This window comes from Oncorhynchus keta, chromosome 26 (assembly GCF_023373465.1).
Source record: "Oncorhynchus keta strain PuntledgeMale-10-30-2019 chromosome 26, Oket_V2, whole genome shotgun sequence".
In the NCBI taxonomy this organism is placed as follows: Eukaryota; Metazoa; Chordata; class Actinopteri; order Salmoniformes; family Salmonidae; genus Oncorhynchus; species Oncorhynchus keta.
The window spans coordinates 3,651,596-3,669,290 of NC_068446.1; the positions used below are offsets into that span (position 1 = coordinate 3,651,596).

General features: G+C 43.5%; 1 protein-coding gene across 4 annotated transcripts in view; it reads right to left on the reverse strand.

Annotated features, from left to right (window-relative positions):
- Positions 1-14,642: 14,642 nt before the first annotated feature.
- The window catches only part of LOC118358844 (N(G),N(G)-dimethylarginine dimethylaminohydrolase 1-like), a 142,597-nt gene continuing 139,544 nt past the window's right edge, over positions 14,643-17,695 (reverse strand). For all 4 annotated transcript variants that reach the window (XM_052480071.1, XM_035736789.2, XM_052480070.1 and 1 more), the window contains one exon: positions 14,643-16,524. In XM_052480071.1, the coding sequence (XP_052336031.1) occupies positions 16,408-16,524 (117 nt within the window). In that variant the 3' untranslated portion in view covers positions 14,643-16,407. The remainder of the gene's footprint in view (positions 16,525-17,695) is intronic.

The following is a 17,695-nucleotide window of genomic DNA, read 5'->3' on the forward strand; positions in this document are numbered from 1 at the left end:
CAATGTACCGGTAGGCACCTGTGGCTTATAGACATGTGCGGCTTATTTATGTACAAAATACATATTTTTTAATAATTCAGTGGGTGCGGTTTATATTCAGGTGCGCTTAATAGTCCAGCAATTACGGTATGTTATATTGTATATTGTGAACATAACAATAGATTAAATGAGTACATTTTATACTTGTCTCTTATCTCAGGTGAGTCGATATTCACGTCAAATGATGTCATTCCCTTTCGACCACGCCCACAAATTGGTGAAATAAAATGATTTCCCATTGCAAAAGAGTCAACTTAGTTGCAGATTTTTTTGTTATACAGAAATAACAAAAGATGCCGAAAAGCTGCTGTGTTGTTCAATGTACTTGTAACCAGGTCAAAAATCCCGACCTATGGTTCACAATGCTCCAATGTAGCGAAATGGAGCCTGAGAGATGAGCCCTGTGCGGCTTCAGGCTATTCGGTGTGGAAGAGTGGGAAATGTCAGGACCCGATGTCCAAGGAGGCCGACTACAGGTAGCTACAGTGCGTGTATGTAAAACATTTTATCACACATAAGACATTTAGCTGGTTTAGCATAGTCTGTTTGTAACTCCAGTCACTACTGTATAGTTTGTTTATGTTGTTGGTCTTGGCCTAATATTCCAGTCTGCTCGTTTTAGTCAATTACAAAAAAACGACATTTAAGAAAAGTACAAAAGATTACTTTTCAACATTGCCTGCTCCCGAGTGTTCTCACTATTTAGCAAAACGTAATATTGTAGGGCTTCCATCATGCCCCTTTTCATGATGGTCTAGGAAAATAAACATGTTTAAATGTAATTTATATGTTATGAAAATGTTCAGACCTCATGCACTTGCAAAACACATTGTCATAATCCCAAAGATTTAAAAAAATAAATACACCTAGATATTTTCTGAATAATTTGTTCTCATGTTCATTTTCCAAGGCCATCCAGTTGTAAAACGATTTCAATTATCAAATATAAGACCACCAGGGAGCAATATAACACTTATTTTTGAATGTGTGACTGAGGCAAGAGACTGCTAGTGCAGCCCAATCACTGTCTACTATATCAGCCTTCATATCATGCACATATGTCTCTAAAAAGTCAACAGTTCAATTTGAGTTAAGTTTATTGTACAAAGTAGATGAAAAGCTCAAATCAAGATGCAGTGTAAAAGTACTATGTTAATAGCTGAGCTAGACTATCACTCTAACCAAACATCTAAAACAGAAATGGGCAACTCCAGTCCTTTGGGGCGGGAGTATTGTCAAACGTTTCCACCATCCCTAGCAAACAGTTGATTAAACTAATGGCATTCTAAACTGAAGATCATGATTAGTTGATTATTGGAGTCAGTGTGTTAGCTGGGGGCTGGGGATAAAGTGTAACACCAATCAGGCCCCTGAGGAATGGAGTTGCCCATCAAAACATGGACAATTCTAAACCCTTCTATGCAGTGGAAGATTTAGGCATAGGCAACATGGGCAGCCGTCCAGGGCGGCATCTTGCCAAGGGTGGCATGGCCCACACAAAAATAAAAAATTCAATAAAAAAATATATGACAAAATATTCCGAATGGTGACATTTGTACAATCGGTTTTCTTTCGCTCATATGCACGTAATGCCAATGATATCATGTGACCGTGTGGGACTGCTGGTCAATTAACCTTGTCGGAGTTGGCACCCTGATTCTAGATTGTGAGCTAGGCAGGCTACTGTCTGGGAAGGTCTCCCACTCAGAAGTACGAGACGGGAGGGGGCGGGGGTAGGTTGACCTCAGGTCTCCCCAGGGGGAGCGGGGGAAACTATCAAATAGCGCACCTCTAACTTTGTACTGTACTAATGCAATTAGTTGTGCAATTTAGTTTAGGTGTTTCTTGTTTGAAGTACAATAGTGTAATAATCAGGCTCTCTTTTTTTGTAAGTGTGTTATTCTATTTGTGTATTTGTGTGATATAGGATTTGTGCAATTTAGTTGTATTGGTGTGTTTTTTGTTAGCAATAGGGTAATAGTGTAATAATGTGTGTGTTTTTTGTTAGCAATAGGGTAATAGTGTAATAATTTGATTATCATTTTGATTTTTATTTACATACTAATATTTGTTTGTATTTGTCTTTGTTATGTCTTTTGATATTTATGAGTCTTATGGTTGTATATATATTTATATTGATATAGTTTTAAATATTACGATTAATTATTTGTTATGTCTTTTGATATTTATGAGTCTTATTGTTGTATTTATATTGATATAGTTTTAAATATTACGATTAATTATTTGTGTTGTTGCAAATGTGTCACGTTCTGACCTTTATTTCCTTTGTTTTGTCTTTATTTAGTATGGTCAGGGCGTGAGTTGGGGTGGGCAGTCTATGTGTGTTTTTCTATGCTGGGGTTTTGAGTTCAGCCTAGTATGGTTCTCAATCAGAGGCAGGTGTCGTTAGTTGTGGGTGTTTGTTTTCTGAGTCAGTGTTTGTCACCACACGGAACTGTTTCGTTGATGCACGTTATTTTTGTTTTGTTCGAGTGTTCAGTTGTTTTCGTAATAAATCATTATGGACACTTACCACGCTGCAAATTGGTCCGATCTATCTTACTCCTCATCAGAGGAAGACGACAAACATTACAGAAACACCCACCACCAAGGACCAAGCAGCGTGGTAACCGGCAGCAGCAGCAGCGGCTAAAAACAAAGGACTCCTGGACATGGGAGGAGATTCTGGACGGTAAGGGACCATGGGCACAGGCTGGAGAATATCGCCGCCCCAAGGCTGAGCTGGAGGCAGCGACAGCGGAGAGGCGGCGGTATGAGGAGGTAGCGCGGCAGCGCAGCTAGAAGCCCAAGAGGCAGCCCCAAAAATCTATTGGGGAGGGCACATGGGGAGGGTGGCGAAGGCAGGTAGGAGACCCGCGCCAACTTCCCGTGCTTACCGGGGAGAGAGCAGACCAGTCATGCACCTTGTTATGCAGTGGAGCGCACAGTTTCCCCAGTGCGTGTGCATAGTGCGGTACATTCCAGCTCCTCGTATCGGCCGGGCTAGAGTGGGCATCGAGCCAGGTGCCATGAAGCCGGCTCTACGCATCTGGTCTCCAGTGCGTCTCCTCGGGCCGGCGTACATGGCACCAGCCTTAAGCATGGTGTCCCCGGTTCGTCAGCACAGCCAGTGCGGGCTATTCCACCTCGTCGCACTGGCCTGGCTACGGGGAGCATTCAACCAGGTAAGGTTGGGCAGGCTCGGTGCTCAAGAGCTCCAGTGCGCCTGCACGGTTCGGTCTACCCAGTGCCACCTCCACGCACCAGCCCACGCACCAGCCCATCAGTCAGGAAGTTAAAGCTTGGTCGCAAATGGGTCTTCCAAATGGACAATGACCCCAAGCATACTTCCAAAGTTGTGTCAAAATGGCTCCTAATCTCAGCTCATTACCTGTATAAAAGACACCTGGGAGACAGTAACCTTTCAGATTGAGAGGGGGTCAAATACTTATTTACCTCATTAAAATGCAAATAAATGTATAAACATTTTTTATGTGTTTTTCTGGATTTTTAAAAATGTTATTCTGTCTCTCACTTCAAATAAACCTACCATTTAAATTTATAGACTGATCAATTCTTTGTCAGTGGGCAAACGTACAAAATCAGCAGAGGATCAAATACTTTTTTCCCTCACTGTAGTTGGTGAACCAGGCGAGGCAGTAATTTGAGAAACCAAGGCTGTTGAGTCTGCCGAATTAGAATGCTGTGATTGACAAGAGTCGAAAGCCTTGGCCAAGTCGATGAAGACGGCTGCACAGTACTGTCTTTTATCGATGGTGGTTTTGATATCGTTTAGGACCTTGAGCGTAGCTGAGATGTACCATTGACCAGCTCGGAAACCAGATTGCATAGCAGAGAATGTACGGTGGGATTCGAAATGATCGGTGATCTGTTTGGCTTTCGAAGACTTTAGAAAGGCTGGGTAGGATAGATATAGGTCTGTAACAGTTTGGGTCTAGAGTGTCTCCCCCTTTGAAGAGGGGGATGACCACGGCAGCTTTCCAATCTTTAGGGATCTCAGACAATCCGAAAGAGAGGTTGAACAGGCTAGTAATATGGGTTGCAACAATTGTGGCAGATAATTTTAGAAAGAGAGGGTCCAGATTGTCTAGCCCAGCTGATTTGTAGGGGTCCAGATTTTGCAGCTCTTTCATAACATCAGCTATCTGGATTTGGGTGAAGGAGAAGTGGAGGAGGCTTGGGCAAGTTGCTATGGGGGGGGTGCAGAGCTGTTGGCCAGGGTAGAGGTAGCCAGGTGGAAAAGCATAGCCAGCTGTTTATAAACGCTTATTGAAATTCTCGATTATCGCAGATTTATCGGTGGTGACAGTGTTTCCTTGCCTCAGTGCAGTGGGCAGCTGGGAGGAGGTGCTCTTATTCTCCATGGACATTAGTGTCCCAGAACATTTTGGAGTTTGTGCTACAGGATGCAAATTTCTGTTTGAAAAAGCTAGCCTTTTCTTTCCTAACTGCCTGTGTATATTGGTTCCTAACTTCCCTGAAAAGTTGCATATCCCGGGGGCTATTCGATGCTAATGCAGTACGCCACAGGATGTTTTTGTGCTGGTCAAGGGCAGTCAAGTCTGGAGTGAACCAAGGGCTATATCTGTTCTTAGTTCCATTTTTTTGAACGGGGCATGCTTATTTAAGATGGTGAGGAAAGCACTTTTAAAGAATAACCAGTAATCCTCTACAGACGGAATGAGGTCAATATCCTTCCAGGATACCCGGGCCAGGTCGATTAGAAAGGCCCGGGTATCCTGGAAGTGTTTTAAGGAGCGTTTGACAGTGATGAGGGGTGGTCGTTTGACCGTGGGCCCATTATGGACGTAGGCGATGAGACAGTGATCGCCGAGATCCTGGTTGAAGCAGAGGTGTATTTAGAGGGCAGGTTGGTCAGGATGATATTAATGAGGGTGCCCGTGTTTACGGATTTAGGGTTGTACCTGGTGGGTTCCTTGATAATTTGTGTGAGATTGAGGGCATCTAGCTTAGTTTGTAGGACTGTCGGGGTGCTAAACATATCCCAGTTTAAGTCACTTAACAGTCCAAACTTTGAAGATAAATGGGGGGCAATCAATTCACATATGGTGTCCAGGGCACAGCTGGGGGCAGAGGGGGGTCTATAACAGGCGGCAACAGTGAGAGACTTATTTCTGGAAAGGTGGATTTTTAAAAGTAGAAACTCAAACTGTTTTGGCACAGACCTGGATAATATGACAGAAGTCTGCAGACTATGCAGTAGATTGCAACTCCGCCCCCTTTGGCAGTTCTATCTTGCCGGAAAATGTTGTAGTTGAGGATGGAAATTTCAGAAATGTCGGTGACCTTCCTAAGCCAGGATTCAGACACGGCTAGAACATCATGGTTGGCGGAGTGTGCTAAAGCAGTGAATAAAACACACTTAGGTAGGAGGCTTCTGATGTTAACATGAAACCAAGACTTTGGTTTATCTAGGCTCTTGGTGTAAAAATGTTGTCATGTGGAACAGCACATTATTTTGCAGGGAGGGGGGCGTACGTTTATCAGTAATGAAAGTTGTCATCACTGATAGAAAAAAATATGAATCCTTGAATTAGATTTGTCTTTTGGCAAAAATTCAGATTATCACATGCAAAAGCCTTGGTGGGATGAGGTGATTATTCTAATTTTCAGCAGTAGAATACAACTGCAGTCCATTTGTATTCTACTGCTTGCTCTGCTCTGGTCAACAGTAGTGCACTATGTAGGGAATAGGGTGCCATTTGGGACGCAAGCCTAGACAGCCACTGACTGAGTGAAATCTGCTCTGGTCAACAGTAGTGCACTATGTAGGGAATAGGGTGCCATTTGGGACGTAAGCCTAGACAGCCACTGACTGAGTGAAATCGGCTCTGGTCAACAGTAGTGCCCTATGTAGGGAATAGGGTGCCATTTGGGACGTAAGCCTAGACAGCCACTGACTGAGTGAAATCGGCTCTGGTCAACAGTAGTGCCCTATGTAGGGAATAGGGTGCCATTTGGGACGTAAGCCTAGACAGCCACTGACTGAGTGAAATCTGCTCTGGTCAACAGTAGTGCACTATGTAGGGAATAGGGTGCCATTTGGGACGTAAGCCTAGACAGCCACTGACTGAGTGAAATCGGCTCTGGTCAACAGTAGTGCACTATGTAGGGAATAGGGTGCCATTTGGGACGTAAGCCTTGGCAGCCACTGACTGAGTGAAATCTGCTCTGGTCAACAGTAGTGCACTATGTAGGGAATAGGGTGCCATTTGGGACGTAAGCCTAGACAGCCACTGACTGAGTGAAATCGGCTCTGGTCAACAGTAGTGCACTATGTAGGGAATAGGGTGCCATTTGGGACGTAAGCCTAGACAGCCACTGACTGAGTGAAATCTGCTCTGGTCAACAGTAGTGCCCTATGTAGGGAATAGGGTGCCATTTGGGACGTAAGCCTTGGCAGCCACTGACTGAGTGAAATCTGCTCTGGTCAACAGTAGTGCCCTATGTAGGGAATAGGGTGCCATTTGGGACGTAAGCCTTGGCAGCCACTGACTGAGTGAAATCTGCTCTGGTCAACAGTAGTGCACTATGTAGGGAATAGGGTGCCATTTGGGACGTAAGCCTTGGCAGCCACTGACTGAGTGAAATCGGCTCTGGTCAACAGTAGTGCACTATGTAGGGAATAGGGTGCCATTTGGGACGTAAGCCTTGGCAGCCACTGACTGAGTGAAATCTGCTCTGGTCAACAGTAGTGCACTATGTAGGGAATAGGGTGCCATTTGGGACGTAAGCCTAGACAGCCACTGACTGAGTGAAATCGGCTCTGGTCAACAGTAGTGCCCTATGTAGGGAATAGGGTGCCATTTGGGACGTAAGCCTTGGCAGCCACTGACTGAGTGAAATCTGCTCTGGTCAACAGTAGTGCCCTATGTAGGGAATAGGGTGCCATTTGGGACGGCTTTAAGCCAATGGGAAAAGACAGCCACTGACTGTTTAGTGAAATGCGGCTCAATGGTCAACAGTAGTGCACTATGTTTAGGGAATAGGGTGCCATTTGGGACGAAGCCTTGACAGCCACTGATGTTTATGAAATCTGCTCTGGTCAACAGTAGTGCACTATGTTTAGGGAATAGGGTGCAGTCATTTGGGAGAAGATGAGCAGCCACCACTTGATGTTTAAATCTGCTCTGGTCAATGGGAGTAGTGCCCAATATGTAGGTAATAGGGTGCCATGGGAGGATGAGCCTGTCACAGCCACTGACTGTTTATGTCAATACACTGGTCAATGGGAGAAGATAGTGCAACCACTTGATGTTTATGGAATAGGGTGTCAATTGGGAGAAGATGAGCGTCAACCACTTGATGTTTAGCAATACACTGCAGTCAATGGGAGAAATCGGCTGTCAGCTGATGTTTATGTCAATACATATCAATGGGACAATGAGTTCATCCACTTCTGTTTTGTCAATACACTGCAGTCAATGAGAAGATATTGTCAACCACTGATGTTTATGTCAATACACTGCGGTCAATGGGAAAAGATGAGCGCCAACCACTTGATGTTTATGTCAATACACTGCAGTCAATGGGAGAAGATGAGTGTCAACCACTTGATGTTTATGTCAATACACTGCAGTCAATGGGAGAAGATGAGTGTCAACCACTTGATGTTTATGTCAATACACTGCAGTCAATGGGAGAAGATGAGTGTCAACCACTTGATGTTTATGTCAATACACTGCAGTCAATGGGAAAAGATGAGTGTTGGAGGGTTGGCGTGTATGTCAATACATTGTGCTCAATTTGAAAAGATGAGCGTCACAGAGTTGATGCTTATGTCAATACTTTCCAGTAAATGGGGGGCTTAGACAGACGGACGTCTCTCTATTCCCCCCTCTCACAGTCTCTCCTTCTCTTTGCCTGTCTCTATCCCCCATCCTCCTTATCCCTATCTCTTCTTTCTCCCTCTGCTTTCTATTTCTTCCTTACTGCTCTTTCTTTTTCCCTCTCTGCTCTCTCTCTCTCCCCTTCTCTCTCCACTTCTCCTTCTCCCCATCCTTCTCCCCATCTCTCCTTCCTCCTCAGACAGAATATTGACACATAAATATGTGTCAACACAGGCCATCCCTGTAAGGTAACGATGGGTTGTGTGAAAGGATGGGTAGCTTCAAGTAAGATCTACCTTTCTGCAATGTAGTCGGGGTGGGTCGACTTAATTAATAGTGACAGATGTGGCAAGGACTACAGGCTATCACAGACTACAAAGGCAAATCCAGCTGTCTGGTGCCGACTGAAGCCTATAGGGAGGAGGTGCTAAGTGAACAGGTATTGTGGTGCCAAGACCACAACCTCATCCTCAACGTTAGCAAAGCAAAGGAGTTGATTGTTGAATTCAGGAAGCAGAGGAGGGAACACGCCCCGATCTACACCACGAGGACTGCAGTATTAGAGTCAGCAGTCAGGAGGAAAGTAGAACGTCCACATCACCGAGGGCTTGACATGGATCCACAACACCACCACTCTTGTCAAGAGGGTGCAACAGCACCTCTACCTCCTAAGGCGGCATGCCACGCCGGGTCCTTTCTAAATACTACCGCTGCACGACCTAGAAAGTCCAGACCATTTGCATTACATCCTGGCATGGGAATTGCCTCATCCAGAACCACAAGACCCAACCACAAGGGCAATGTTCCAACCCATCTCATGAAATCTATTTGAAACGGAGCCTGAGGAAGTCTCACAGCAGCGTCAAGGATCCCACACACCCCATTCACGAGCTGTTCACCTACCTACCTACCTACCTACCTACCTACCTGTTAGAGCGTTGGACTAGTAACTGAAAGGTTTGAAAGTTCAAATCCCCGAGCTGACAAGGTACAAATCTGTCGTTCTGCCCCTGAACAGGCAGTTAACCGTCTGTTCCTAGGCCGTCATTGACAATAAGAATGTGTTCTTAACTGACTTGCCTTGTTAAATAAAGGTAAAACAGAAACTCACTCACTCAGAGAGTACTCCCCTTTCTGATACGTGTGTAGATATTGTACTATAAATGGTGCCTGCCTTTATACTTATGCTAAAATGTTTTTCTATTCTACTGAGCCATTTACTTTTGTTTGCATTCTGCTCTTTCATTGTTATGTAGTTCACGAAAGTTCAGTCAGGAACTCTGGTCTGAATGCTTGTTTAACTTCATTCAGTAAGCATGACTTTTGTTTCCTAGTAGGAAGGAATACAAAACGTATCGTCAGCAAAGCTTCTTGTTCCTTCTCTTCTTTCCTGGAATGTCCGTTCACCGATTTACAGTACCTTATAGCACGGTTGCGATTTCACCTATGCCCTCACTTTTGCAATTATCACCTTCCTCCCTCTCAACCAATTGGCGTAAATCGTGGGATGTATTTATGTCAACTTTTACCTTAGTTCCCTCGTTTTCTGAACAGTTTGACAACCATCCACCTACCAACAAGCTATAATAGCCTTAAGGCCCGCCAATGGAACTTCTTTACCCCAGCGAGAGGGTTTCAATGGTACCTGCCATCACTTCATCTGGCTCAGAGGATCTTCCCTCGGAGACGAGGCCATACCCCAAACTATTTAATCAAGTTTCATATTGCTTCTTGTTTTTGTTGTTCATTCCGTTAAGACTGTACTTGATTGAAGTTGCATTGTCGAGAAGGAACCTGCAAGTAATGTCTACCTTGTACATACGACTAATAACTATTTCAAGGTTGAGGCCTTAACCTCTAACCTTCTCAGCTCAACCCTAGCTGTAAACCTTAACTTCTCGTCCAGTAACTCTAGACAACCCTAATGAACAACAGATTATTTAGCTCTATCCCCCACTACTTTTCAGAAAGGTAGGCCTCACTTGAAGCCTGACGTAGAGTTAATGTGCTATTGAGTGACATCGGCAGAACGGTTATTAACACTTTCTCTTAAGATTAGCCTTTTCACCTTTAGGTTACTGTGTACTGAGTGGAATCACAGAGGTACAGTCCAGATGTAAAATCCCAAAATGTAATTTTTTTTATACCTTTTTTGTAAAGTTTGTGGCTTTCAGTTTGCAGAAAAGGTTCAACTTGAACGTTACCACTATGTCAGTGTTTATCATGTGTGCAAATGCTTAAACTAAGTTTTGAATCTAGACTAGAAACCAAATGCAGGTATAGGACCGTTTAACAGACGCTCCCGATGAGCCTACACACCTGACCATGTGAACTTCACTCTTCACAGTGAACACTTGGTCACATAGAGAACAACGACTTTTCCATAGAAAAGTATTACCTACAGCCCTCATATAACCATGCCTCATCCGTGGACTGCAATTGAGCAAGCTAACCGTCCTGCCACACAACCCATCCTGACTTTATAGGGACGCCCTGTGTTGAGGTTCTGTTTACTGTGGCAACAGGAAATGGCTTGATTCATCCTCAACATGGTGCGTCATTCTTTCCCTGCAGTCAAACAAAAACACAGTCTTCCATCCTCGATAGTACGATCGATTCTTAAAGGTCACGAACAGTCAGTCATGTTTTCTGGTACATGTGATGAAACCAGATCAAAGTAAAAATTAACAAAGAATGAAAAATGACTGTTACTTTGACATTGATGAAGTTTGATCGTAAAGTTACTGGTCCCCCTCCAAAATGTCACACACTTGGGAGTCGGGAGGAGACATTATTAAGGGGATAGAGTGATGTCACCCTAACTCTAATTGTAATACACTGACGAAGGCCTTGAGGCCGACACATAAAGCTTAATAAAGAGCAGTGATACTAGCAAGAGCAGTCTGCGGGTTTCTTTCAGTTTTTTTCTCTCTCATCTTATTCACTTGTTACCATGCGTCTACAACAAAGATAGCGCAGATGTGCGAGTGACTTTTGAATGCACCAATGGTAGCGTGATACTCTCTTACCTAATTTAAATAAAGCCCGCCTTGTAACCAACATCGGAGAAGGCGTGTTTGGAGGGCCGTGGTTTAAATAGCTACTCTACTGGTGCCAACATTTGACTGTAGTGCGGCAGCGTTGCCTAGTGGTTAGAGCGTTGGACTAGTAACAGGAAGGTTGCAAGTTCAAACCCCCGAGCTGACAAGGTACAAATCTGTCGTTCTGAACAGGCAGTTAACCCACTGTTCCTAGGCCGTCATTGAAAATAAGATTTTGTTCTTAACTGACTTGCCTAGTTAAATAAAGGTAAAAAAAAAAAAAAAAAAACATGGTAAAGATAATTATGTCTTCCCCTTCATCTGTGTTTGACTAGCTTGGTCTTCAGCCAGCCCGGAACAAAGGGTGAGGAAGGGCAGTTGTCATGTCAATACATCAGTCAGTGCTACTGTGAACCGTATCACAAGAGATGCCAAACGGGAGATCATTGATGCAATTTCAATGTTTGAGTTGCTTTGTGTATCACCAAATTTTACTTGCTGATTTTACTGCAGCACTGCATCCACTTTTCTTGCCATAAGTGTTTCAAAGACCTGTCAGTCAAGGCGAGCTCATTCATGGATATGAGATCACCGACCACTCAGCCTGTCTTTTCAAACTTACTGGTCGTTAGCCAAGAGAGAAAGTACTTTTTGTCACATTTTGAGCATTTCAATCCCCCAAAAATATTAGTCACTCAAAAGGCTATTTTACATGGCAATCAGAAGGACTGTTTTGGGACCTTTTTTAATGTATAGACATGACACTGCCTGCCTGTCTTAGTTTTTTACCCATTTACCCATTGCAGCTGTATCACCAACTTTTTGTCTTGAGATTTCTCAAATCTGTTCCTCTGCTATAGGCTGTGGACATTGGTAGCAATCTGTATGTAAACTTCCCTTCACTGAATGTTTCCCAGTCTCCTGTCTGACAACAGAGAAGGCCATTGGGGAAGAGCTTGTTAACGGGCCTCCAAGCTGTCATTGGAGACAATAGGTTGCGTCTGAAATGGCACACTATTCCCAATAAAGTGCATTACTTTAGATTTATAGGGTGCCATTTCAGATGCAACTATTGCCTCCACTTTGCCTAGTCTTCCCCAATAATCTCCAACCAGTAAGATTTCCAGCTCTCACAGACCTGTTAATTTTTCTTTAAGAAGCCCTCCTGTTCTCCACTCATTACTTGTATTAACTGCACCTGTTTGAACTCGTTACCTGTATAAAAGACACCTATCCACACACGCAATCAAACAGACTCCAACCTCTCCACAATGGCCATGACCAGAGAGCTGTGTAAGGACATCAGGGATAAAATTGTAGACCTGCACAAGGCTGGGATGGGCTACAGGACAATAGGCAAGCAGCTTGGTGAGAAGGCAACTGTTGGCGCAATTATTAGAAAATGGAAGAAGTTCAAGATGACGGTCAATCACCCTCGGTCTGGGGCTCCATGCAAGATCTCACCTCGTGGGGCATCAATGATCATGAGGAAGGTGAGGGATCAGCCCAGAACTACACGGCGGGACCTGGTCAATGACCTGAAGAGAGCTGGGACCACAGTCTCAAAGAAAACCATTAGTAACACACTACGCCGTCATGGATTAAAATCCTGCAGCGCACGCAAGGTCCCCCTGCTCAAGACAGCACATGTCCAGGCCCGTCTGAAGTTTACCAATGACCATCTGGATGATCCAGAGGAGGAATTGGAGAAGGTCATGTGGTCTGATGAGACAAAAATATAGCTTTTTGGTCTAAACTCCACTCGCCGTGTTTGGAGGAAGAAGAAGGATGAGTACAACCCCAAGAACACCATCCCAACTGTGAAGCATGGAGGTGGAAACATCATTCTTTGGGGATGCTTTTCTGCAAAGGGGACAGGACGACTGCACCGTATTGAGGGGAGGATGGATGGGGCCATGTATCGTGATATCTTGGCCAACAACCTCCTTCCCTCAGTAAGAGCATTGAAGATGGGTCGTGGCTGGGTCTTCCAGCATGACAATGACCCGAAACTAAGGAGTGGCTCCGTAAGGAGCATCTAGAGGTCCTGGAGTGGCCTAGCCAGTCTCCAGACCTGAACCCAATAGAACATCTTTGGAGGGTGCTGAAAGTCCGTATTGCCCAGCGACAGCCCCGAAACCTGAAGGATCTGGAGAAGGTCTGTAAGGAGGAGTGGGCCAAAATCCCTGCTGTAGTGTGTGAAAACCTGGTCCAGAACTTGAGGAAACGTATGATCTCTGTAATTGCAAACAAAGGTTTCTGTACCAAGTTTAGCTTTTCTGATGTATCAAATACTTATGTCATGCAATAAAATGCAAATGAATTACTTAAAAATCATACAAAATTATTTTCTGGATTTTTGTTTTAGATTCCGTCTCTCACAGTTGAAGTGTACCTGCGATAAAACAATTACAGACCTCCTCATGCTTTGTAAGTAGGAAAACCTGCAGTGTATCAAATACTTGTTCTCCCCACTGTAGATGGCTACCAAGGTCGAATGCAATGTAAATACGCCGAGGATAGCTAGATCAGATGTGGATGGTGGAGTGTCATTCACTCCCAAGTGTGTATTATCATCTCTCCAGCTGGAGGGACAGTTGGCGATAAGTCCTATTGGATTTCTCAGAGCTCACATTACCCAGCATGCTCTTAAACAGCGAGAGCATGGCAAGAAAATGAGTACCGGTAGTAGAGAATTTAGAAGCAACTGCCAAAATAAAGGAAAAACCAACATTGTGTCTTAATAGGGGGTTTGGCCACCACGAGCTGCCAGAACAGCTTCAACGCTCCTTGGCATAGATGCTACAAGTGTCTGGAACTCTATTGGAGGGATGTGACACCATTCTTCCATGAGTTATTCCATAATTTGGTGTTTTATTGATGGTGGTGGAAAACGCTGTCTCAGACCCAGCTCCAGAAGTGTTCAATTGAGTTCAGAGCTGGTGACTGAGACACACACATACACTTTAAACCCCCGTTGCTCTTTTGAGAACCCTCTTTCAAAGTCAGAGCTTTTCTTCTACCCATGGTTGCCAAAATAATGGGCATCTGGGCATTTTAATCCATGACCCTAATCATGATGGGATGTTAACTGCTTAATTAACTCAGGAACCACACCTGTATAGAAGCACCTGCTTTCAAAAATAGAAATGCAACAATTTCAAAGATTTTACTGAGTTACAGTTAATATAAGGAAATCAGTAAATAAATTAATTAGGCCCTAATCAATGGATTTCATATGACTGGGAATACAGATATGCATTTGTTGGTCACAGATACCTTGAAAAAAAGTAGGGGCGTGGATCAGAAAACCAGTCAGACCCTGGTGAGGACGACGAGCACGCAGATGAGCTTCCCTGAGACGATTTCTGACAGCGTGCAGAAATTCTTCAGTTGCGCGAATCCACAGTTTCATCAGCTGTCTGGGGTGCCTGGTCTCAGACATTTCAACAGGTGAAGAAGACGGATGTGGAGGTCCTTGGCTGGCATGGTTACACGTGGTCTGCAGTTGTGAGGCCGGTTGGACGTACTGCCAAATTCTCGAAAACAATGTTGGAGGCGGATTATGGTAGAGAAATGAATGTTGAATTTTCTGGCAACAGCATGGTGGACATTCCTGCAGTTGCACGCTCCCTCAAAACGTGATACATATGTGGGATTGTGTTGTATGACAAAACTGCACATTTTAGAGTGGCCTTTTATTTATTTTTTATCTTTATTTAATTAGGCAAGTTAGTTAAGAACAAATTCTTATTTGCAATTACGGCCTACCAAAAGGCCTCCTGCGGGAATGGGGGTTGGGATAAATGTAATATAAATGTAATGTAATAAAACTACAGGACAAAACACACATCACGACAAGAGAGACAACACAACACAACACTACATAAAGAGAGACCTAAGACGACAACATAGCATGGCAGCAACACATGACAACACAGCATTGTAGCAACACTACATGACGACAACATGGTAGCAACCCACAGTTTAATGAACACAAGGTGCACCTGTGTAATGATCATGCTGTTTAATCTTCTTGATATACCACACCTGTCAGGTGGATGAATTCTCTTGGCAAAGGAGAAATGCTCACTAACAGGGATATTAACAAATTTGTGGGTATGGAACATTTATGAGACATTTTATTTCAGCTCATGAAACATGGGACCAACACTTAACATGTTGTGTTTTTATATTTGTGTTCAGTATACTTTGTATCCCTCATTTAAGTGTTTCTTTATTTTTGTCAGTTACCCGTAGAATACAGTAGTCAATACAGGGACAATAAAGGGCTTTAAAACATCGAAGAAACCCCTATAATGGCTTCTTGACTCGACTATACAGCAGTAGTTATCAAGCCACTTAAGATGGAGGCACACAGCAAATTGAGACATGTTATAAGTATGTATAGTGTAACGAGAAATTACAAGTGTTGGTCATTACAAACATGTCATACACGGCAGGGAAGTAGTGCTCAGTCCTTCATAAAGTGGGCACAGCGTAGGTTAAGGTCAGGGTAGTAAGGAAAATAAACATCCCGTGACTGTTTTTAAAAGGCTTTTTTTTTTATGACAATTGCATGTGCATTTTGTAATTCGTTTGCTACCCTGGATTTAGAGGTCAGATATCACAGTTTAATAAGAGGAATTGACCCTATGTACAGCTGAATGGAATAACTAGCACCGTCATCACAGCTAGGGATCAATCAACATTCCTGTTCAATAATCATATACATTTCTTTTTGAATCAACAATAATGTAGTAAGAGCACTCAGGTCTCCATGGCAGAGAGAGGAACCGCTCGTTATGCCAATTTCCAGATTATTAAGATAACTGCGTGGATTTCATACATTTTCACCCCTCAATAAGAACTTGTACTTGTTACATGGCATGACTATGAATCATGATGATTTGAATCCTAAATGAAATACGGAGAGCGCAATCAGCAGATGATTGTAAATGTATCTTGGCGGATTTGCTTTTTGTTTATAAACTGGCTCCTGCACTATGCATACTGCACGATACCGTAACATTATATAGATCCTCCACCATCCTTTTGGCCTCTCCAGTGTTCTATTGTCCGTGGTTGTTTTAAAAGGTTGTAAACATTGACCAGTAAGCACAGGGAATGATTGACACATGAGCACTTTCAGAGGGGGGTAGCCTGGATAACATTCTGTTATTGAGGGGTAACACAGCAGAAACAGACTTGTTTCGGGTAAGGGGCAGCAGTGGGCTGACCCTGCCCTGAGAGCAGACCTGGTTTCAAATACTATTCAGAATCATGTTAAATACATTGTCTGCTTGATTAAGCTTGCCTGGCTTAATAATGGCCCAATAGTATAGTTCCAAAATTGCAAACCCCGCTCTCCTGGCACATCAAAGTATGTGAAAGATTTCAAGTATAGTATTTGAACACAGGTCTGCCTGAGAGACCCCTAACGGAGCATGCTCAGATCAGACTTTGGCCTTCTTGTTGATGAGAACGGAGCAACAGGTGAGGGCTCCGTCCACCTTGACCTTCTCCATGTTCGACACTGGGATCAACATGTGGTCCTTCAGCTTCTCAAACACCTAGGGAAGAGAGTGAGAGAGGGAATATGTCTGTCTTCACCTTCCGTAACATTGTTTACAGGCATTGTTCATTTTTACAATGATTTGGAAGCACTTACGAGGGATGCAAATCTAAGAATGACCATTTTAGGTATAGCGAGTTCTCAGTCTTCTGAAGATAGAAAAACGAAGTGAGAAATATTACAGCATCTCCAGAAACCCTCAATGCAATGTGTCACCCTGTGGAGCCCCTCCAGAAGAAAACCACTGTTTTCCTAAGACACTTCCAAGCCAGAATATATATATATATATTTTCTCTCTCCCTCTCTCCATGGGAAACACATGTTAACATTGCCAAAGCAACAACCAAAAACAACAACTTAGAAATAATTAAAAGGTCACCACCATTTTTAAACAATTTTCATTTCTACATTTTGTAGAAAAAAAATGTAAAGTACAAGAAGTTCCAAACGATGACCTCATCAAAAGTTTAAACATTTTAAAAACAGTGATTTGCGAACACTATGAGATTTGCTGTGACATGGGAGCTAGAAAATGCCCTCCCTCTGGCTAGAAACTCATTGCAGGGTTTAAAAATCACTTTTTTTTTTACCCTGTGATGTCACACAGAAGCATTTCTTAGGACCTTTCTTATCTTTTTAACCACAGATCATAGAATCATACTGTTTTCATACATGTAGACCCTGGTTTGGTGCTGGAGACAATGAATATGAGGTTGACTGGCAGAATTGCCCTTTAACAGTAAACATTACACACAAAAGTTAAAATTTAAAAATAAAAAAAATCCCCTTCTGTCATACTAAAAGCCTGGGCTTGGAGTACCGTAAGAGCAACAAGCAACCCACTCAAATCTGACCTATCAGATCCTCCAGCCATGAATCAACAGGTCTTACTCTGGCCTTCCTACAACCAATACATAGAACAGGGATAAACCCCATCAACCATTGGAGGGGGATTACGAGGTCAGGGGGGGGCGATGCACTTTATCCAAACTCCTCTCCGCCTAACTCCTTTTTTTTCTCTTCTAAATCTGTTCTCTCGCTCTCTTTCACTCAAGGGTTTCTGTTTTTATGGCAGTGAGTCTGTTCTTTCCAGCTGGGTTGTTATTACTGTGGTTGAAATTTATATAAGGGGTAGGAGAACTTCACTGTGGGGGCTGGCTGAGACCTTT